Source organism: Phocoena sinus, chromosome 14, assembly GCF_008692025.1.
Source record: "Phocoena sinus isolate mPhoSin1 chromosome 14, mPhoSin1.pri, whole genome shotgun sequence".
In the NCBI taxonomy this organism is placed as follows: domain Eukaryota; kingdom Metazoa; phylum Chordata; class Mammalia; order Artiodactyla; family Phocoenidae; genus Phocoena; species Phocoena sinus.
In genome coordinates this window covers 62,833,376-62,857,039 of record NC_045776.1, presented here as the reverse complement: position 1 = coordinate 62,857,039, position 23,664 = coordinate 62,833,376, and the positions used below count along the sequence as shown (strand labels likewise).

General features: G+C 51.9%; 1 protein-coding gene across 5 annotated transcripts in view; it reads right to left on the bottom strand.

Moving 5' to 3' along the window:
* The window catches only part of LOC116738714 (protein HIRA), a 75,030-nt gene that overhangs the window by 49,000 nt on the left and 2,366 nt on the right, over nucleotides 1–23,664 (bottom strand). For 2 of the 5 annotated variants that reach the window (XM_032602364.1, XM_032602363.1), the window contains exons 2-6: nucleotides 9,463–9,525; nucleotides 8,127–8,237; nucleotides 6,859–6,949; nucleotides 5,552–5,646; nucleotides 479–574 (exon numbers count right to left, since the gene is read on the bottom strand). In XM_032602364.1, the coding sequence (XP_032458255.1) occupies nucleotides 479–574; nucleotides 5,552–5,646; nucleotides 6,859–6,949; nucleotides 8,127–8,237; nucleotides 9,463–9,525 (456 nt within the window). Of the gene's footprint in view, nucleotides 1–478; nucleotides 575–5,285; nucleotides 5,354–5,551; nucleotides 5,647–6,858; nucleotides 6,950–7,918; nucleotides 8,052–8,126; nucleotides 8,238–9,462; nucleotides 9,526–17,495; nucleotides 17,636–23,664 lie in introns of those variants that run through there. The other 3 variants (XM_032602365.1, XM_032602366.1, XM_032602368.1) reach the window with 3 other exon arrangements.

Here is a 23,664-nt window from a genome sequence, read left to right as displayed (position 1 = left end):
TATGAGAAGAACATGCTCCTGTCACCAGGCAGGGACTAGAAGCATCTCACTGGCTGCAAACTGCAGTGCCATCCCAGGCTCTGCCATCGGTAGGGACTTCAAACACGTTAACAGAAAAACTGATCTGCAAAACTGGATCTAATAGCCTGCTCATGCTCGAGGGCATCACAGAGGAGACGGCTACTGGGCTGAGGCCAGAGCCCGGAGTGGGAGGGCGCACCCTCAAGAGCAGCTGGCTGGGCTCCCAGTGCCAGGGGTCCATCCGCACAGCCTGCAGCAGGGACACCCATGCTGGCACTTGGTTACTATTATTTTTCTTTAATGTAAACTTCTCTTTAAACCTTAAATGTGATTGATAAAGAAGACCTGAGTTACTGACAAGACAGACTGGCTGCCACCAGCCGAGGAGACCCAGCCCACCCGTTCCAGACACCGCCGGGCAGCCCCACGGAAAGGCCGCCCGGGCACAGGTGCGGACCTGGGAACTTCACTGCGTTCCAGATGACCACGGTGTTGTCCACACTGCACGAGGCCAGCCAGGCGTCATGGGGGGACCACGCTACGTCCATCACATCTGGAAGACAATGGCCAATGGTGAGTCTCTTACCTGGTGGTGGATATGGACACAGCGCAGCTCCACCCTGCCAGCTGGCCAGTCAGCAGCCCCCCGGCGTTCTCACACCTGAGGAGACTTGACCTGGGACCATCATAACTAGACTTTTCCAAACCAACCTGAAGAACTTCCCCACTAAGGTTCTGCAATCAGTCCTAAGATCTGAAGCATCTAACGGCCCCACCCGACTCCCTTCTGACAAAGCACTGAGGGCCTGGCCAAGAGTGTGGCACTCGTGCCACTGCATGGCTGGGTCTGCAGCCCTCGGGCCGGCTGAGCCGCCTTCTCCAACCCTAACCCGGCCTCATCAGAGCGCGGCGTGACAGCCAAGGTCTCCCTGGTTTCTCCAACCTCAGTGCCTGGTGCGGCACCGGGAGTGCGGAGGGATGGCTGGTGAGGTGAACAAACAGAGAGAGCAGCCAGTCAGGAGCCATCTAGTCCTTTGCTCACAGGATGATTTAAATCTTCAGAGTCAGCTTGACAAGACCGCCCACGCGGGCAGCACTGTGATCTCCCGTGTGTGCGCCAGTGCTGAGCACGAGCCTGGGCCCCACTGTCCTGCTCCGCGTTGCGTGGCTGAGGGCACTCGAGACCCGGAACAGACCTAACTCAGCAGTGGACTTGGACCAGGTTCCAGTTCCTCGTTCCCACGTCATTCTGCACACCCCGGGGCGTTTGTTTGAGACGGATGCCGCACCATGGGAACCTGGGCGGAGCACCTGGGCATTTTCATGAGTCTGGATTCTTCACATTTCTACTAGCAGAATGTCCTTTTCAAAAGTCCCTTTTTAGCTTGAGGATTATGATTTTTTTCCCTTCTAACTTATTGAGTACATTTTTACGTTTGAAGTTCCACTTTAATTCGCAAAATGAAGACTGTGCACATTGGTGTGTCTGAAGCTGTCTTCAGGGACTCCTCTGTTCCTACCCCATCTGTTGGGAGGTGATTTGTGCTGGCGGGTCTAACGAGAACGCAGTGTCTGCTAAAGGAGGCACAGGAACCTCTTCTGGGGCTCAGAGCATGGGTGGGATTGGGGGGCAGCCGTGCAAACCACAGACCCCCCTGTGCTTCCTGAGTCCTAGAGCAGAGACATGCTCACCTGGGACTCCAGAAAGGAGACCGGTTTTCTTAGCAATTTCCATGGACTATGGACAATACAGACCTTAGCTGCAAATTCCATCAGTTTACCTTCCTATGCTGTAGAAGGTTTATGTAGTAAAGTCAGTTATTCTCCTTTGTTGTATTTTTAAAAATGATTTCTCTTATTGCTTGTTAACTTTGAAAAAATATTCCCTCTGCTGGAGGTCTAATAAATATTCAATTCCGTTTTCCCTTGCTTTATTTAGAACGTTTCTTTAATACCTGGAATTTATCATGCTGTCTTTAGCTAAGGCTCTACATTACCTTCCTTTCACCCACGAACTGCTGAATGGCTGGTTACCCCGTCATGTGTGGGGAATGAATCTTGCCTTCTGTTATCGGTCATAGGTGCCGCCTTCACAGCACACCAAGCTGTCAGGAGCACTGTAGCCTCCTTCAATGTTGTTAACTTTGTTTGAATGAGTTCTCCCACGTCCTGAGTCATCCTTCCAGACACCCTTTGGAGTCACTGCTGAGTTCTGCAGTAAATCCACACATGTGACATGACTTCCTCCCCAAACCCCAGTTTTGGAGCTTCTGTCTTCAGACCATACAACGCCCTTTCCTTCTCGCCACAGCTCTACACACACCTGAGACCCTCCCTGTCCTTGAAGATGTAAGTTTCTGGTCACTGTCATTCCCGTCATCTCTCCAGCATCATTCTTGGTGATTCCAAGAGGATGATTTTTCTAACACCCTTAAAGTCCTCCACCTACTCCAATGACCTTGGCTTCTGGCCTCAGCCATCGTTCCCACAGTCATGCCCAGAGACCCTCCCTGACAGAGCACTGCGACCCCTCCCTGGTCTTACTGCCCCCCTCCCTGCCGCCACGTCCCCCGCTCACTCTCCGATGGGTCTTCCAGCCGCTATAGCCCTTCCGTCTCCTCATCGGGCCTGGAGTCCATCCTCCCCTCAGCTCTTCTGCTGTCTTTCTTTGCAGGTGCCTGACAAGACCAGCTGGGTTCCGTCCAGCTCTCTCCCCCGGTCTTTCCTGAGCGCCCGCCAATTAGGCCTTTACCCGGCTTCACCAACAGGAGCCACGCTTGCCAAGGCCACCGGCGGCTTCCATGCCATCCAGTCCAGCGGCCGATCCTCGGTGCTCACTCGACCGTGAGGCAACGTGGGGCACACTGCTTGCTCTTGCCTCCTTCAAACGTTCTCTCCACCACCTTCACTGGCTCCCCGGCTCAGCCGCATCCCAGGCTCCTCCCCTGTGCTCCAGGCTCACCCCCCAACAGCCAGCCCGCAGGTCCACTCACCCTGCTGCCAGGCACTGCGGACCCAACAATGTCCACTCGCCCCCACACCCCCTCCCACCTCAAGTGAGGAACCTGCATCCCTCCCGCTGCTCAGGCCACAGTCTGGGAAGCCGTCCCACCTCCTCTGGGGCCTCACCTCACTTCCCACCCCAGGGAGTCTGTGTGACCACCTGCCCTGACTTCCACCATGACGACCCACGGCCCCCGACAGGCTCTCACCTAGATCACATCACTGGTCTCCCCAGTGCGGCCTCGGCCCCCCCACCATATGGGCTCCATACTGCTGCCCAGGCCTCCACACTGCTCTGCCTCACTCAGACGAAAGCCCCTCCCGGGCCCCTCCCCTCTGCACTCCCCCCCGCCCTGGTCCTAAGCCCACGTCTACACTCCATCTGCTGCCCCAGTTGCTCCCTCCACCTGGATAGCTCTCTGCAGGTCCACACGGCTGTCCCCTCATCGCCATCTGCTCAACCCCAGGATGCCACCTTCTCAGTGAGACCCTCCTTGGGAATCTGAGTAAAACTGCACTTATCTCTTTCTATCATTAGATATTCCAATTGGCTATGATTAGTGAAAGACAGATAATTAAAAATCTTCTTGTATAAGGCCAATTCAATGACTTATTTTTATTAGTCTGAAGTGCTTTTCAATGCTTTATAAGTCCTAAAAGCTTTATTCCTCATATCATCTCATTTTTCTATTGTTTTCCAGTTTGTCAACCTACTTCTTTTTCTTTTCTCTCTTTTTTTGGCTGCGCCACATGGCTTGTGGGATCCTTGTTCCCTGACCAGGGATTCAACCTGGGCCCCGGCAGTTAGAGTGCCGAGTCCTAACCACTGGACCACCAGGGAATTCCCTGTCTACCTTCTTCTGATTCTGCTTAACTGTACTGCAGAAATTCCAAAATAACAAATGCGGTGATAGCACCCATGTTTGTCTTTTCTCAGTATCAACGGGAACAAGGCTCAACTGTGAACTATAACATGTGCGCGTGGTTTAAAAGACACAGAGATCTATCATGGTAGGGAAACAGCTTTCTATGGCCATTAAAAAAACTATTTTTATTAGCAATTGATGGTGCTACCAGGACCACTGCAAAAGGAGTGGCAGGTATCCCCACTGAAGGTGGGCACCCCTACCTGCCTGGTCGAGAGGAGCCCTGGGGTGGTGGGCCAGGAGGGAGGGCGAGGTTATGGCTCAGTCCAAGTCTCAGGTTAGGGGTCCCACGAAAGTCGTCACTCAGGCCCCACCCCACTTGGATAACCTCATGGATACCTTGTCCAAGTTCCAGAGAAGCCCAACTAGACTCCACTGTGAGCACCTGCCAGCAAGTTAGGGTAAGTTACACATTTTTACTGTTATCAAAGATAACACAATGTTACACTATCAGCTTTCAAAGATGTGGACTCCATCTGTGGTCTCTAAGAGGTGGGTCTGTTCACCTTTAAAGTGTCGTCTGCAGAGTGGGTGTTGAGCACAGACTGCAATGGACCATAGCTGATTCTCTCCTGCCCCATCTCCACCCCCCCAGCCCCCGAGTGGCAGGCTCAATTCCAACCAGCTCGGGACACCCCCCACTCCTACCCCCCAAACCCAGCACATCCTGCACTGAACTGGCATCCGGCCCCATAAACCCATGGTCGTATGGTCTCAGCAGAGGATACCGCTGGCTCCCCAGGCACCCAGCTAGGGGTCTCCCTCATGCCTCCCTTTGCTCAGCCCTTCAAAGTCCCCAGGTCAGTCTCTTCCTCTCTCTCAATGATCACAGGCCTAGTTTGGGCCCTTGCAGTTTTCATCTGAACCCCTGAAACTGCCTTCTTTTCCACAGGGCTGTCAGATGATCCCCCTCTCAAGCCTCCACGACAAAGGGCACCCTCATTAGCAGGAGCGCAAACCTTCCATGACCTGCCCTCACACACTTAGCCAGCCCCACCCCGCGCCGCTTGCTGCCGTGCAGTACACGTCCAGTGGGGTTACATGCTGCCAGCTCACCACTGGCACCAAGCCTTTCTGGCTTCTGCTGGCCCCTGCCTGGCACACCCTCCCAGCTATTCCCGGCTAGATCGCAGGTTCTCTGAGGAAGACTGAATTGCACTGACTCTGGTATCCTTGGCATCTGACCAAGTCAACTTCAGTCCAAATCTGAAAAATGAGTTTCTTTCCATACCAAGCCTATTTAAAACACTTTGCAAACACTCTCAAAGTCAAGTAAAAAGCTTTCCAGTGGGCCCCCGTGTGCGGGTTTCTGTGGAATAAAGAAAGTGCGCTTACGGACTTAGCGATCCACTGATGGAGGTAGTGACTCAGTTCCCAGGATAAACAGCGGAACGTGGGGAGTTCTACATTAAAGATATAAACATACAGCCCATGAGGGCAGGAGTGGGGACACTGACGCAGCTGGAGGCAGGCAGCGGGGAGGGGAGGGGTGGCCCAGACACAGGGCTGCTCTAAGGACCCACAGTCCACAGGGGCCGTGGAGGTGCCGCTGCTGCTCTCGGCCACCGCCGGGGCGCCCACCCCATGGGCAGCCCACTCACCGCCTGAGTGACTCCGCAGGATGGAGACACATCGCCACTGCTCCACGTTGGCAAGCTTGCCACTGGAGCCGAACACGGTGCTGGGGCCGATGTACCTGTGTGAGAGAGGAGTCAGAAGGGCACCCGGGGACTTCCGGGCATCGCAGAGACAAAGCAGACAGACAGCGGCTGGCGAGTGCCAAACGGGTGAACAATGGGGGCTGACTGGGCAAATTATGATCTGTTCACCGGATGGAACGTTACACGGCCTACACCAATCTTGGGAAAATGTCCATGGGATAGAATTACGTGAAGGCAACAGGTCCCAGAATGTCATATACAACACGATACCATACATCACCTATGCTGGAAAATGGACCAGAAGGACACACGTGAAAAATACAAAAATATTAACTGTGGCTTCCTTTAGATGGTGGGATTATGATTTTTTCTCTTCAATTTTCCAAACTGTATACTAAATACGTTATTTACGTTGGCTAAAGCAGCAGAAGCAACACTATTTTTCAATCCCTCCAGTAAGGACTTGAACGCCTCTGCCTGAATACTGGGGCAGGGAAAGCACTGGAACTGGGGTGCTCGCTCCTGGGCCTTGAGCAGTCACGGAGCCCTGCAGACAGGGCACCAATACCTCGGACCCCCAGAGGCTCTGTTAACACCCTTAGCTCCTGTAGAATTCTTTCAAACCTACAGGAAGGGCTCGCGGAGGCAGCTGGCTGGGCTGAGGGAGACAGTGCGCCTCTGCTCGCCAAGCCACAGCCTTGGGGACACTCTGGCTGAGCAGGAGGGTGGGGTCTGGTCCCCAGCCTGGCTGGCCCCAAAGGCCCAGGACCCACCCTAGGAGACTCCAGGAGATGGTCAGTTCATTGTGGGTGCAGAGCAGGGGCTTTTGGGGAAGGTGGGGCTCCTGGGAGCCCCAGGTAAAGCTGACAGAGAATGAGGTGAATGGCAAGAGGGCACGCTCTGGATCCCCCACCCCAGATCCCATCAGAGCACCTTGTGTGTTAGGAAATTTCACTTGAAGGACAAAACAAATGAAGCCATCAATGTCAGCCCTGCAAGGGATGAGCCCTTCTTTTTCAGGTGAAACTCTGCAGCCCTGTGAGGAGTGCTGAGCAGGTCCACAGGCAGGTAGGTGGCCACCCACCGCCCTGGTTAGGCCCCAGCTGCCCTCGCCTACATGTGCTTCCTGGTACTCATCGAGTCAGAGCTCTGGAGACCTCAGTGCCAGGGTTGGGACAGCGACTGTGATAAAGACCAGCAAAGAAGCTTCTAAAAATAAAATGTGAAGTAAAGAAAATGATGCTTACGTAGCCCGCTTCCACACCATAATCAGTTTGTCATCTCCCCCAGAAGCTAAATACATCCCACTGTTTGACCACCGCACACAGTTCACACATGCTGGGAAGAAAAAAAAATAGGGTGATGAAAATCCATTCGCCATGCTCATTTGCTTTGTGCAGTTTGGCAAGATGCAGAGGGTTTACAAAATCTAATCTATCTGATCTACTCAAGGTACCTATTGTGTGAAAGCCCCGGAAGAACAATTCAGTTCACGCACCAACCTACTTGTGCTGTAAGAACAAATACCAGAGCAGAGTCTGGAGGGGAAACGCTACGTCATCTGAGAAGCATTAGTGCTTAATCAAACAGTCAATAGGAGAAGGCTTCTTTCCATGAAAACTGGTAAGTAACTAAATCTCAGGGCTGTCGAATGATGAGATGTATTTCTGAGTAGGGATAATTCTCAAAATGAGGGCATATACTAAAAAGGCCAAGATGCCTTTCCCAGAACTTTCAGGGGAGCAGCTTGGTAGAGCATAAAACTCTGACTTCAAGCCACCTACCAGCTCTTTTTCCAAACTTGTCAACACTGCAGGTAGACTGGTCCTGCACTTATAAACTAAGGCCAGGAGAAATCCCTGTTGGCCCTGATGGGTCAAGAGCCTCTGGAGCCCCACAGCAGAAGGGACATTATCCAAGATGTGGTCCACACGTGGCCTGCGGGCACCTTGTGTTCTGGGGTGGAGGACGCCAAGGGGCGTGTCGGGAGAGCAGGAACACATAGCACACAGGGAGGGGGCATAACTGATAGTGGAGCATCTCAGTGGGCAGCTAGGTTAGAAACCAGAGCCTGATGCTCAAGGGCAGGAAACTAAGGCACTACAGCAGGAAAGGAAACTACAACACTGTCCAGTGGCCACAAGGGCCTGGCAAAGGGCCCCAAGTGACACGGCGGCCACCTGAGACATTTGGTGAACTGTCTTTCGTGCACCCTTCCCCGGAACCCTACTGCTTCCAGGTCGCTGGCCCCAAAGCCCCATGGAATCAGGCAGTAACGACTCATGAGCAGGAAATCACCAGAGGTACCTGCAGACTGTCCAAAGATGGTTCTGTGGGCAGGCCGAGTCTTCTGCTGAATAACTCACCCAGGTGTGCAGCCAACATCTGTGCCTTCAGACAGCAGGCCGAGGGGAGCTACCGCCGCACGGGCCTTATCTCTCTAATTACAAACACACGTGCTAACCTTGGGCACTGTGCCAACACGCAAAGCCTGCAAAGGGCCACCCTGTAATACCTAAGTGATTGTCCATCTGGCAAAGCATCTTGGGGACATTTTCATCCTTCTCGTCATCCTCCTGGAGGACTGGAGACATATTCCAGATTACAACCTTCCCAGAATCCTGTCCTGGAACGAAGGAGCAGAAACAACTCAATGTGTCAGGAGTGGCAATAGGAGCCTGTGACCCGCCCTCACCTAGCTGTCAGAAGTCAGGGCTGATAGATCAGCGGGATCTGAGTTACTATTATGTGTCACAGGGAAGGTGAACAAAAACAAGTGCCGCTGGGGACTGGAGGCAGTGGGCTCAGTAGGAGGCTGAGGCCTGCCTGGGTCTGCACTGAACTCTGGCCTGGTCTCTAACACAGGTCCACCAGGGGCCCCTAGGAGGTCCTTGTGCCCACCCAGAACCCAGACCCCTCATATTGAACCCAAAGGGGCTGTGCACAGGCACCCCTGCAACCTCCCCTCCCCTCTAGGTGCTGCTTGGGGTCCACTGCTGTTCCCACAGCTGACTGGACACTTTTGAGAACCAAGCCTGAAATGTGCCCTCAACACAGGGAAAGGATCGTTACCATCTTACCTGCCCTTTGCCATCACCTACAGATGGGAGGTCAACTAAAAGAGGGCATTTGAGGTTCCTGTGGTCATAAGCAGAAGTAGTACTCTGCTAAAAATATACATCTATGCATTTTAGTAATGTTTTCCATTACTGATAACTAAAAAAGGGCAACCTCTCACTAACTTTCTGTTACAGAAGGCAAAAACTAGTAAGTGCCTAGAAATGGACATGTCAGAATTACCATAAAGCACACTTGAAATGGCCTCTTGGCCAGTAGGTAAAAATATTTCCTCAACAGCTCCCAAGACCTCACTGTGCCAAGTCGGGCGGGAAGGTGCGCCCCCTCTCGTGGACAAGGACAAAACTCCGGCCCCCCAGCTAAGTCCAGAGCTCCTGAGTGACAGAGTTGAATTCTTTTGAGCCCAGAAAAATAAGCTTCATGACTACATGACTAACTTCATAATTTAGCCACCTCCTCCCTTTTTCAAGGTGAGCAAATGCTACCAGAGACCTTGCCTCTGGGGCTAGGGCTTTGTCCACAGGACCACCGGCCACTCCCCGTGCTCAGTAAGGTGGGGATGCAGACTGATTGTAATATGAACCTAGTCAGCAGGAATCTGCTGCCAAAGTAGTTACAGAGAGTATGCCAGAGCCACAAAGGGCTTAGATGTGACCTAGCACATCCATGCTGATGAGCAGCAGGCCCTCTCCCTCCTCCCAGCTCCTGGGCATCAGGAGACATGGGGTGAGGCGCAGGGCTGTGAGCGCTCCCTCCACTACCTGTGAACATACCTTGTCCTCCAGTTGCGAACTTGGTCCCGTCAGGGTGAATATCAACTGAAAAAATTGGCTTGCCTGGGAACAAAGAAAAAAAACACATAACATCTCTCTTGGCTTTTATTCATTGGAAAATAGCAGCAAGCTCAAACATTTAAAATATTGGTTTTTCATGTAACGTCCCTAATCACTGCTCCTAGGGAAAAAAAACAGGCTACCAATAAATCACCTGTGAGTTAAAAGACTCTCCAAGGGACATCGAATAGCTTAAAGTCTGAAAGTAGGACAAAGCATCCTGTCACTGCGGGACTGAGCCCGCAGACCCCGGCACTTACACTGAGGTCCACCGGACGAAAGCCCGCCACCTGCCAGGTGTGCGTGTTTGGAAAGACCACGAGCTACTGGGGACAAGAGCCCTGAGTCACAGGGGCTGCACCTCAGCGATCTCCCCATCCCAGGGATTTGTACTTGGCTGCAGCTGGGACACAGGTAGCCTGGCTCTTCTGCCTGGCCATCTGACAGCTGCGCAGGACCAGTGGCTGCAAAGCATAGGCACCGCCTCCCTTGTCGTGACCCTGCTTCCAAAAGCCCCCCCCACCCCGTGTGTTCTTGCTGCACTGACGTCCATGGAGAGTCGCCTTCTCAATGTCTCCTCCAGCTGAGCCTCCAGGGATGGCCCCACGGTGTGGTCAATCAGACAGTCAGTCCCTGCGGGGGAAGGGCTGTGGTACAACACGGGCCCAGTCCCCCACCAGGGGCCCATGAAGCTGGATAGCCAGCTGGGCAGACCTGGCTGGCAAAGGCGTCACGGCAGACTATGCCTGTGCCCGGTGGGTGTTTGTCCAGCTCCCTGGCCTCCTTCAGCTTCTGGCCTGGGCCTTGGGAAGGTGGCTCAGAAATATCTGCTCAGGGACAAATGAGACACCTGACAACGAACTGGACATCAGTGGTCGTTGATACAAAGGGCTGTTGCCAAGGGGTCTCTTAGTTGAGGATGCTCTCTCTGTCACCCAAGAGGTGGTGGCATGGACACTAGCATGAGGGTCACGAGCTCTGGAATCATGTGGCAGCAAGTGCGGGTTGGGCAGGTCCAGCGGTAGCTGCTTGAGAGCTGAAAGTCCTGCCAGGGCTCCCATGAGAGCACGGAAGATCAAGTGCTGGGACCAAAAGGCCAGCGTGGCCCCTGGCGGCACCCAGCTCACCCCACCTTCTTCTGGAGGGCCCACTTCCACTGTCAAGCTGAGAGTGAGCTTCCACAAGACCAGGGAAGTGCCCCCTCCCTCTATTGGTCATTATGTGGTCCTGGGGGAAGCAGCGGTGCAGGGCTATCAGCAAGCAGAGGCACCAAATGCAAATGCCCTACTGCGTCTCCAGTAGCAGGGCAGTCACTCCAACAGCAAAGCCTCTACAACAGGCCCCGGGCCCTGAGCCAGAGCTCTACAGTGACAGGTCAAGTTCAGCCCAGCAGCTGCCGACCAGTCTTGAGCACACGCAGTGTGTTCAAAGCCATCCCCCGCACACAGGAAACTCAGTCCCAGGCCACTGTGAGCACTTGTTCCCGGGGTACGTGGGACGAGCCCCGACACAGCCGCACTCTCTCCAGTGCAGAGCAGCCGGCCCGCCAGAGCTCTTCCTCTGTAGGCCAGACCCTAACAGTCCCCCCTTAACCTTCAAGAAAAGAGCCCAGAAACCATCCCCTGGGGAGCCCAGGAAGGCAGGTGCAGAGAGCACGGGGGAGAGGACCTGAAGGGCCCACACTCAGGCAGGCGGGGACGCCTGCGCCCTCCTGGGCCAAGCGGCTGCCACCAATGACACCAGACTCCCACATGCGCTGCTGGGAACGTGCCACCCTTTCCCCACAGGCTGAGTGGCTGGAGGGAAGCCGTTGTGAAGGTGGTTTCCTGCCACCTGCGCTGTGAGAAAGAGAAAGGACGAGCGGGGCCATGGGCCCAGACACCCAGCGCCGAGACCTGGTGGGGCCCTGCTGGACGCCAGGGGACAGGGAGCAGCTGGCACCGCTAAGGCCTCGTGAAACTCAAAAGAGCAGGTGTCTCCAGGGGCAGGGGCTGCGACCCGGCCGTGCCTTCCTCCAGGGCCAGGGCCACGCGGGGGTCCGTCCGAGGGACGCTGCCTTTCTAGGGCCAGCCCCGCTGCTCCCTGGCCCCCCACTGCTCCCGGGCTTTTCTCAAACCAGCAGGCAGCATGGCCCAGGGCCTTCCCTCACTCATTTCACCACAAGGGGGAAACGGAGGCATGCAGAGAGGTCTGGAAAGTTGCCCAAGGCCACACAGCTGCCTGGTAGAGGCCAGGTATCTGGCCCCAAAGCCCAAGGAGTAAACTACCTGCCTGGGGGGAACCCATCCCCGCAAAGCCCAGAGGGGAGAAATGAGGGCTAGTAAGCCAGAGGGAAGGCGGGCGAGAGTGTAAGCATGAGCGTGCAGGACCGGGCCTGCTGCTCCGAGCATCGCCCTGGACTCCTCGGCTCTTTGAGCCTGTGTGCACCCCGCCCCCTGAATTTGGGCTGGCCCTGGACCAGTCTTTAACTAACAGAATGTGTGGCGGGCTTGTAAGGAAGCTTCATTCAACATCTGCCCTCTGGAGAGAGCCTGCTGCCATGTAAGAAGTCCAACCCCGCTGAGACCATCCTGCTGAGAGGAGGCCCCAGCTGGCCACACGGAGTGAGAAGTGGGCCTCAAGGCCAGGCCCCGGGGCCCCTGGTGAGCTGTTTCAGCCCCGGGCTGCTCAAGCTGCCCCAGCAGAGCCCGTGAGGAGCTGGGATGAGCTGGCCCCACAGAGCCCTGCCAAGAGCAGCATCACAAACGATAATAAAGCTGTTGTTTTAAGCCAGCAAGTTTGGGGGTGGTTTGTTATACACGAGATAACCCAAGATGCCAGTTCATTCACTGTTCTGCTTAAGCCAACCCAAGCTGACCATTTATCATCTTAACCAAGAAAGTTCCAGCTCAGCCAGCATCAGTCTTAAGTGGCCACCAGTGAGGAGCATCCACCGGCCCCCGGGGTGCTGGTTAGCTCCTGAAGTCTGTATTCCCTCCTGGAGTGCATCAAAGTCACTTGCCTACAAGTCACGGGCCAGCCTGACCCCCCAAGAACATACAGAGCCCAAGGGCTCCACTGCACAGGTACCAATCACAGCCCATCCTAGGAGCTGACACTGGGCTAAGCAGACAGAAAGTAAAGATACAGAAGCCTGGCCCTGCCCAGGGAGCGCCAAAACGTAGACAACATGAACCTCACAGCTAAGTCCAGTGACAGAGGTCTGCACGGGTGGGGAGCCACCTAACTGATCTTGGGGTCTTCCTGCAGAAATCACAACTGCCCTAAGTCCCCAAGGTTGAGAAGTCAGTGAAAGAGTGGGTGAGGGGACCCCCAAGCCGAGGGGACGTGGCATGGAATCAAGAATGGGTCCGACCTGCCACTGTGCAGTGCAGCATGGGCAGAGTGGGGAGGGAGCCAGACAGATAGGCAGGGTGCCACCAAGGAGTGCAGACCTTCCCAACTGCCACTCTGGGGCGAGGGCATTAGCTGTTCAGACGGAGAGGGAATTGCTAAGCTGGAGGGCAGTGGGATGGCAGAAATGGGGGGTGGGAACAGGCCTGGGCTTGGGCAGTAAGCGCCCACAGGTTGGATCCTCAGTCCTGCTGCTCACCAGCTCCACAGCCTCGAGTAAGTTACTTAATCTTCCTCTGCAGTTTCCTAATCTACAAAATGGGGAGGCCACAGTCACCCTGACCAGCACCTTGCAAGACGGATTAAGATGCCGAGTCACATGCTTCTAGGCCTAAGTCTCATGTCTGTTTCTGAGATCAGGGTGCACCCCGGTGAGGGGCGTGGCTGGCATAACTGTCTCCTCTTGCAGTGATGCGCCCTGGGGACACACAAAAGTGGACCTACAGGAGGCCACCGGCATGGTACTGGCTTTTCACCCGCTAAGGCAGTGGACCTTCCAGCCCCAAGGAGAGCAGTGGCTCACATGTCCTCCTTTTTCTAAAGGGCTCTTGGCGGTGGAGCTGAGGGAAGGGACGCTGTGGCTGGACTAGTTCGAGAACTTTCCATGTGGCCCAGCACAAGGACAAAGATGAACTCCCAACCCCCTCCAGTGTTCAGCTCTTCTTTGTACAGAGACAGAGACAAAAGTTAAATTAACACACTCCCTGGACCCTTAGAGCTGTCAGCACCCAGCACTCTCTTCCCCGACACCCACCAACCCATTCTCCTCAGCTCTGCTTCCAGGTCACCCCTCCTTGACACCTTTGGGGACCCTTCCTCAGCGCACACAGAGCACCCCGCTTCCACACTCTCCTGTCTGTGTGTGCTGATCTGAGGACTGCAGTACAGATGCTCGTCATCAGGCAGAAAAGACTGAGTTACAGAAGCTGGGTTTTAGCCACGGTGCTCAGATAGAATCCTCCTTCCTGGCTTCAGGGAGCTTCCCAGAGGAGAGGAGTGCTGGTGGGGAGAAGTGGGAGGAAGCACGGAGGGCAGACAGGCCAGCTGCCTGCTATGCAGCCACAGGGCCTCTGGCCTTTACACTCTGACGGCTCAAGGGGCAGAACTGACTGGAAGTCCCTTAGTGCATCGTGCTGGCGAGGAGTTTGGGGAGGGCGAGGCCTCCATTCACTGTGTGCTGTGCCCATATGACCCAATAATACTTGGTTCTAACAAATTTTGGTAAATTTGTAATTAAACGTGAAACATGGGAAAATGTGTGAAACATTTATTAAGTGAAAAAGAAGTTACAAAACAATATTAAAATATAAGGTGGGTGCAAAAGACACGATCTTATGTGTAAAAACCCTAAAGATTCCACAAAATAAACAAATTTAGTAGAGCTGAAGGATACAAAATCAACAAACATCAGCTGCATTTCTACACATTAACAGTGAAAATCCAAAAGAAACAAAACAATTCTATTTAAAATAGAATCAAAAAGAAAAAAATACTTAGAAGTAAACTTAACAAAGGTCGAAGACTTGTACGTGAAAACTAGAAAACAGTGCCAAGACAACCAACAGAAACACAAATAAATGGAAAAACAGCCCATCTTCATGAATCGAAGACTTAATATTGTTAAGATGTCAGTAACATCCAAAGCTGTACAGATTTAATGCAATCCCTGTCAGAACTGCAATGACTTTTTGGGGGGGGGGGGCAAAAACAGAAAAACCCATCCTAAAATTCATATGGAATCTCAAGGGACTCTAAATAGCCAAACAAATTCTGAAAAAGAACAAAGTGGGAGGTCTTACACTTGGCTGATTTCAAAATTTACTACAGGGCTTCCCTGATGGTGCAGTGGTTGAGAGTCCGCCTGCCGATGCAGGGGACACGGGTTCGTGCCCGGGTCCAGGAAGATCCCACAGGCTGCGGAGCGGCTGGGCCCGTGAGCCATGGCCACTGAGCCTGTGCGTCCGGAGCCTGTGCTCCGCAACGGGAGAGGCCACAACAGTGAGAGGCCTGTGTACCGCAAAAAAAAAAAAAAAAAAAAAAAATTTACTACAAAGTTATAGTAATCAAAAGAGTGTGTTACTGGCATGAAGACACACAGACCAATGAAATAGAATACAGATTTTCAAAAAGGCTGCCAAGGCCATTCAATACAGCAAAGGACAGTCTCTTCAACAAGTGGTTCAAGGAAAACTGAATATCCACATGCAGAAGAATGAGACTGGATCCTTACCTAACACCATCTACAAAAATTAACTCAAAATGGATCAAAGACCCAAAGGTTGAACCTAACACTATAAAAATTCTTAGAACAAAACAGGGAAAAAGCTTCATAACATTGGATTTGGCAATGATTTTTTTAGATATGATAGCAAAGGCACAGGCATTAAGAGAAAAAAATAGACAAACTGGATTTCTTGAAAACTTTTGCCCATCAAAGGATACTATCAACAGGATAAAAACGCAACCCACAGAAAATACTGGCAAATTACATATCAGATAAGGAATTAATGTCCAGAATATATAGAGAACTCCTAAAACTCAATACAAAAAAACAAAAAAAGAGAAGTAAAGTAAAAATAACAAGTGCTGGTGGGTATGTGGAGAAATTGGGAATGTACTCTGCTGGTGGGAATGAAAAATGGTGCAGCTGCTGTGGAAACCAGTATGGCAGTTCCTCAAAAAATTAAAAATAGAATTACCTGTGATCCAGCAATTCCACTTCTGGGTTTACACCCAAAGGAATTGAAAGCAGGGTCTTGAAGAGATATGTGTACACCCACATTCATAGCAGCTTTATTCACAACAGCTAAGAGGTGGAAGTAACCTCATGTCCATCGATGGATGATGGATAAATAAAATGTGGTACGTCCACACAATGGAATATTATTCAGCAATAAAAAGGAAAGAAATTCTGATACAAGCTACAACATGGATGAACTGTGAAGACATTATGTTAATTTGCATAAGCCAGTCACAGAAGCACAAATACTGTATGATTCCACTTATATGAAGTCCCTAGAGGAGTCAAATTCATAGAGACAGGAAGTAGATGGTGGTGCCAGGGTCTGGGGGAGGGGGAACTGGGGAGTTACTGCTTAATGGGGACAGAGTTTCAGTTTTGCATGATGAACAGGTGTGTGGAGATTGGCTGCACGACAATGTGAACATACAGAACACTACTGAATTATACACTTAAAAGATGGTTAAGATGGTAAATTTTATTTTATGGTTTACTTTGTCACAACTTAAAAAAATGCTAACCAAAACCAAAGCAAACCATAAATATGTATACAAGTTGGAGGGGCGTGGGAGGGAGGTGGGTATGGTTGTAAAGGTGTTCGAACCATTTGGTCTTGACTGCTGTGTTTACATGAACCCTCACAGGTGCAAAGCTGTGTGGGACTCAGCAGCCACCCCACATAGATGAACGCTACAAGTAAGAGTGGGCTCTGAGTGAGGCAGGTGGGGTCTGTCAACATCATCGTGACATCAGACTGCAGCTTTGCCAAACGTCACCCCTGGGAGAAACTGGGCAAAGTGTACAGAGGATCTCAGCTGCGTGGGAATCTACAACCACCTCAATAAGGCATAAATGCGCATATGTACACATGAAGCCTGTTTTCTAAAAACTGCATATATGTCTGTGTCTGATAAAGGTAAACATCAAAACACCAGTGGCTGTCATCATGAAGCGGATGCTTTTCTCGTGCAGGTGACAGTGCACACGTCCCATAACCAGCAATCTCTCTGGAGGGAACCCTGCACCTGAGCTCTCTGCTCTCTGTGGGGCAGGAAACCCCTCTGTCCAGCTGCCCGCCTGCCTGCTGCTGCCACAAGCAGCTCCTGGTCTTCCCGCCCAAACCTGCCATCTCGGTCAAGGCCTCACAACAGCCACAGGACTCGCGACTTCTCCGGCCTCAACTCCAGACCAGCCCCTGCCCCCACTGATAGTCCAGCGCCCGCTTCCTCTCCACTCCCACCCAGTGCCCACCCTGGCTCTTTCCCTCCTGCCTCCGTTCCCCGCACTGAGGCCTCCCCTGACCACCCAGCTTGGCACAACAACCCCCCTAACACTGATCTACTTTCCCACGTACTGTAGGTGTCGCTTCCTTTATTGCACGTCTGTCTACTCTGCCCACCGGAATGTAAAGCCCGAGAGCTGAGTCACTTTTGTCTGCTTAGTCACGGGGTCTCCCCAGGGCAGTGACACACAGTAGGCACTCCATAAACACTTGATGTTGTGAAAGGCTGGGCAGAGGCCCCCAGTTCTAACACACATTCCATGTCACTAGCATCCCAATCCTGGGAAGGTGGGCAGGGGAAGCAGAGCCCTGGCTGCACAGAGCCGTCTGCAGCTAGGACCTCCACCGCTTCAACCACAACTTCTTGGTCTCCCTAAGTCAGCACAACTGCAGGGACACCTCAGGTGTCAGGTGCCTGAGACATTCAAAACACAGCACAGGAAGGAAGCTGGAGCAACCGTTGTTGGGTTGGGTGGTTTTTTTTTTGCGGGGGGCGGTGGGGGGGAGGGGGGGCCATGAACTAGAGTTGAAGAAAGTGCAGGTATATCATTTACAGACCTCCTCACGTCTCCTGCAGCATTTGCCAAAACACAATCAAGAAGGCTTTGGGGCGTCCCTGGTGGCGCAGTGGTTGAGAGTCCGCCTGCCGATGCAGTGGACATGGGTTCGTGCCCCGGTCCAGGAAGATCCCACATGCCCCGGAGCGGCTAGGCCCGTGAGCCATGTCCGCTGAGCCTGCGCGTCCGGAGCCTGTGCTCTGCAACGGGAGAGGCCACAACACTGAGAGGCCCGCATATCACACCCACACACACACACCAAAAAAAAAAAAAAAAAAAAAGCTCTGGTGTTTCTTCATACTCTTTTCTCCTCTTATTTTACAGAACAGAGATATTCCTTAAAAGATATCTGCAAGATGAATTTCTATAAATAGAGTCATCCCTCCTTATCTAGATCCATTAGAGAATTAAGAGCAGTTAAGAACAATTTTCCAGGCTTCCCTGGTGGTGGAGTGGTTAAGAATCCGCCTGCCAATGCAGGGGACACAGGTTCGAGCCCCGGTCCAGGAAGATCCCACATGCCACGGAGCAACTAAGCCCGCGCGCCTAGAGCCCGTGCTCTGCAAAAAAGAAGCCACCGCAATGAGAAGCTCGCGCACCACAACGAAGAGCAGCCCCTGCTTGCAGCAACTAGAGAGAGCCCACGCGCAGCAATGAAGACCCAACACAGCCAAAAATAAAAAAAAAAATTAAAAAAAAAAAGAACTTTCCCATAGAGGAGAAAGTTTAACAACAATCACAACTAAGAAAATAACACTATAGTTAATAATACTGTATTGCATTTTTGAAAGTTGCTAAGAGAATAAATCTTAAAAGTTCTCATCAGGAAAAAATAATTCTTTAACTATGTGAGGTGACAGATGTTCACTTATTGCGGTGATCATTTTGCAATTATGAACAAATATTGAATCATTATGTTGTACACCTGAAACTAATTAATGTACGTCAATTAAAAAAAGAAAAAAGAAAAATAACAACCCTACAATATCATTTAAGTGGAAAATGCATGGTAACACTTCAGCTGTCTGAAGGGAGGCTACTCAATAAAAACACTGGATTTATTATGATATTGGGCATTTGGCTAAGATCTTGAACAACCCAGGTACCTTTATAATATGGTATGCACACTAAACAAAATGTGTTTTCAAAAAGCACTGTTACCCAGTTATTTTTTCCAAATGGTCTGAAAGACCATATTAAAAAGTTTTAACAATGTGTTCTCCTTTTTGTATTTTCTTTTTCTAAATTGAACAGGCATTACTTTTATAAGAAAAATTACTTTACATTTTCCACATTACAAGCATAAAGTCACAAAGTGCTCCATTATCCAGATCCTCACACACCATTAACGTACCCTAGAGCAATCAGATTGGCAATGGACACAGCCAAAAACAAAGCAGCCGTCCTGTTCCTCAATAGCAGCTCCAGCTCAGAGCCCTGGTGCTTCAGGATGAGGAGGCTGAGGCCCCTCAGCATACAGGCGCTTCAGGAAGGCCTCTCGCGGGGCCGGGCTTGGTCACCCCGCGTCACTGAACCTGGCTCCTCCTCCCCATCTGCTCCTTCACAGTCTTACTGATCCCACGGGCTCCCCTTCCCCCGCTATCTCACACCCCACATTTGACCTGATGACTACATTCACTACTGTAACTCTAATTTTCTGGGGAGGTACAAACATTCTGTATCTTGAGTGGGGAACAGGTTACAGTGTACCTGTTTGTCAAAACTCACCATGTCTGTGCATTTCACTATGTAAATTACACTTCAACACCAACATGTGTGTATGTGTTTATGTATACCCCCCACCACCACACACACACTCACTGCACCACCACTGCCCTGGCCACCTCTGGATCACTGCCACAGCCTCTTCCCAGGTCCTCCAGCTCCCGCCCTTGCCCCCATGCCCACTGCCCGGCTGAGTCCCAGTGCAGTGGCCAGCAAGATCTGAGAGCACGCCAGGTGTGGGACTCCTCTACTCGAGCTGCATGGAGGGCCCGTGCGTGCGGGTCCTCCAGCCAGTCCACTGCTCACTTGGCCTCACCTCCTGCTGCTCATGCCTCCCAGTGTTGCTCCCACATCCTTGCTCTTCCTCAGACCCACCAGGCAAGCTTGCTCTGGCCATTCTCGCTGCCTGAAATGCTCCTTCCACAGAGGGCCGCCTTCCTCACCTCCATCAGGCCTAGGAGGTTGCCATGATGCCCTGTCCAGGTGCCCTCCCTCCAGTACTGAAACACGCCCCCCCACCCCCCCAGCTGTGGGAGTGTTTACAGCCTGTGACAGCTCCTCAGCAGAACTGCTTTGACCAAGATCAGGCCTCCTGGCAGGGACAGCCTACACCTGATGACTGTGGATGTGGGAGTATAAAGGCCTGAGCCCTTCATCCCAATTCGGGACAACTCTGAAGGGCTCAGCCAGCCCCCCAGAAGGGCCAGTTGCAGCTTCTGAGGTACCTGCATTACCGACCAGCTCCTACCTGTCCAGCCCTGCTTCCCTCACGCCCCGCAGGTGGGGAGTCCAGGAGCACCCCAGGTATGTCTTGGGCACACACACATCCAGCTCACCGCCTGCTTCCTGCAACGAGGTCTCTGCTCACATGTTACCTTCTCACTCAGGCTTCCCCAAAGAACCTTATTTAAACTCCTCCCACTCTACCCCTACCCCAGGGCTTTCTCCCGCATTCACCCACCTACCACTCTCGTTTATGAGGCCTGCCCTCTGTCACCTCAGTAAGCTCCCCTCCTGCATCTCCTTTTCTCCTTACAGAAACTTACTGTCTCAGTTCCCATCTGCCAACTGTACTGTCAGGGATGTTTTCTTTCTGCAGCAAGTCAGAGAGAATTTCAAGGGTAACCTACTAAGTCACGTGACAAGTCCTGAGAAGGGCTGACTTCAAGGTTCATTCATAGCGGCATAAGCAGCCACTCCTTCCACCTTCCCCTCCTGTCATCCTCGGTGCGAGCCCTGTCCTCAGGGTCACAGGCTGGCTGCCACACACAGACACAGTGAAGTCCAGGAGAAGAGAGATGGGCCTCTCAAGCATCTCTTCTTACCTGATTATTCCCCAGAAACCCTGAGCAGACATCCCCTCCCAGTCCTACTGCCTAGAATGGCATCACATGGCTGTTCCCCAACGAGGCCTGGGCACTCACCCACACTCCAGCTCAGGGCTATCAAGACCCTGAAGAAGAGGGCAGACAAGAGGAAAACCCTGGGGTTCTGATGGAAAGGAAGTGGGTGGGCGTCCAGTGTCCATGACATGCCCTCCCTGCTCTTTAATGACGTGGATGAACCGATGGCCCGCTCCCGCCTCCAGGTGTTGCTGCTCGTCTTGGCAGGATAAAATGTGCTTGCATCAATGTATGGTCCCCAGGGCTCATTCCAGACCCATGTTTCATGAGCCAGACACCTCTGCAGTCCACAGGCAAACACCCTGGATGAACAGGGTAGCCTCGTACCTCTGGGGAAAAGGGGGGGTCAAGGCAGGCAGCAGGTCCCCTCAATGGCCAAGGCCAGGCACTGCCCAGAGGTCCCTCCCAGCTGTGTAACTTCAATTCAACTCATAAGGTGAAAACATCTTTTTAACCACTCCTTAAATTAAAAGAAATATTTAAGAAAACCTCATTTCCTAGCCCTCAACTCTACTCTGTTCTCAGCATACTAAAGAAATCAACTCTGAGCGTCTCCAATCTACACAGCTACCTGCCTCTACCCCGTGTGCACCTCTACCACTGACCTCCCTGCCTCCATCAGGACCTCTCACCTAGGCCCAGGGAATGCCTACCAGCTCCTCTGGGGCCTTCCAACCACGTCCAGCCTCCTCAGAAACGCCCCATGCTCCCCTCTCGCAACCCCCAGAAGGAGTCCAAGCTTCTAGGCAGGTGCTCATGGCTCTGCCCTGCAGCCCCACCTGCCATCACCTGCGCAGTCTCTGTGCTAACATGCTCCACACGCCAGCCCTCCCTGGGCCTCCACTCCTGACGCTCCCACAGCAGTGGCACCTCCTCTGCCACACAGTCCTCCTGTGGTCCAGACCCAGCCCAAGGGCACCCACAGACCACGCCCTCCTCCCCAGGCTACCCTCTGCCCTGCATTCTAGAATGTGGTCTGTTCCCCTCTCCCACCTGGCACAGTTTTCCGTGCACAGGGAGTGTCTTTTTACCTCTGATGCCCACAGAACTTCTCTCCAGAAGGGTTCAACGTTCAGAGTATAAATCAGTGTAAATCCCACAAGTGTACTATCTAAGGCAAAATCCCACCCAGTTTTCTTCCGAATCCTCTTCAGATGTATTCTGGTTATTTTAAAAAATCACTCTACTGTCTTCAGGTGTTAAGTCAGTGTGACACTGTGAAGAGAGTGTGCATTTCCTGAGCCTTCGCAGGTGAGCAGGCAGCAGCCAAAGCAGCTGTTACCCGCTTCACTTAACAGACCAGGATAAGAGACGTAAAGAACCTTCTGTAACACCCTTTGTGAGCAGCAGAGCATAGAGACTCAAGAACAGGACTAACTGACTCCAAAATAATAGGCAAATTCCTTGTCCTCAAGAAGCTTACAATCTAGTTGGATGGATGAAAAGGCCAAATAACGATACAAAGGTACTCTCACCTAGAGCAGTTTCCCAGCCTCGGCGCTATGGACATTGGGCCAGGTGACTGTTGCAGAGGAGCATCCATGAGGCTGCAGAGCATTCTAGTTCAGCGGCATCCTGTCCTCCACCCACACTCCACCCCCTCCAGCTGTGAAAACCAAAAATGTCTCCAGACTCTGGCCTGTTTGAGAAGCCCTGATCTGGGCCAACTGCACAGGTTACCTGAATGACCAGGGCAGTCACAAAACGTCACTACCGGGATCCCTCCTGGCCTGTTCTCAGAGCAGCTGTGCAGAGCCTTTCCACACCCAGGCCAGCTTCATTACTGGGTCATCCTTCCTCGAGTTTCCCCTTCAAACTGACATTCATTATCACTCAGGTGCAGGACATGCCTCAGAAGAATGTCTTAAATCCTTTGTGGAATGAGAAGAGGTAGGGAAAAGAATCCAATCATAGGACAGGAGAAAAAACACACGCCATAAAGCAATGCAGTTAACTGACAAATTATCCCATTATTGAAAATTTGCCATATACCTTTTTACAACACTGCCAGAAACCAAAGGAGAATGAGTGTCCTTTCAGTCCTGGCCCTTCTGGTTAGAATGGGCTTCACTAAAGAGCTGTGCATGAACACCACAAGAATTCCAGAAAAACTCTCAGGGACAAAGGCCCTGCGATGGGAAGAACCATGAATCTCAATGATTCTCAACATACAAACTGCATTTTCCTACAACCAAAAACCCAATTGCTTTCAGTTTCTAACAAATATATGGTCATAACCTAACTTAGAAATAAACCTTATTTTGGTCAAGCCTAAAATAAAATACATAAGGAATGCCATATCCAAGAACACAGAGTAAAACACGTGTGTGTGTGTGTGTGTGTGTATGTGTGTGTGTGAACAATGCCTGGCACATAGCTTCAACTTTACCAAGGCCCAGAAAGTGGAGTCATAAGCCCAACAATCTACAGCTAATAAATGATGACATCTTGAATCCAGCCTGATTCCATGCTCAAAGCTCATTACTGTGACATGACTTCAATACTTAACCGATCACCTTAGAACAGTGATTCTCAACTGGGGGTGACCTGGCCAACAGAGAGCAATGTCTGGAGACAGTGTCTGTTGTCACAACTCTGTGTGTGTGTGTGAGTGAAGATGCTACTGGCATCTGGAGGGCAGAGGCCAGGGATGCTACTAACATCCTACAACACAGATTGGTCTCCACAACAGTTATGTGGCCCAAAATGTCAATAGTGCTGAGACTGAGAAACCCTCCCTTAGAGGAAAGGTCTCACTACTATAATCAGCCAGGAAAACGAAGACTGAGAACACACCTGCACCCAACAAACACTTCTCTCTCTGCTTTCAATTTGCCCGCTTACACTATTTGATGAATCCTGCCACCTCAGGGAAAACGCAGGGCTCTCTGCTCCCTCCCTCTTCAGGCTTTCAGACCCCAGAAAAAGTATGTTCGCGCTGCATAATCAGTCAGGAGACTGAATGCAGAGTCAGGAAGCCAGAAAGTGCAGTGATGCTCTCTCCAAACCACCACGGTCTTTTGGGTCCCTTAATCCAAAGCA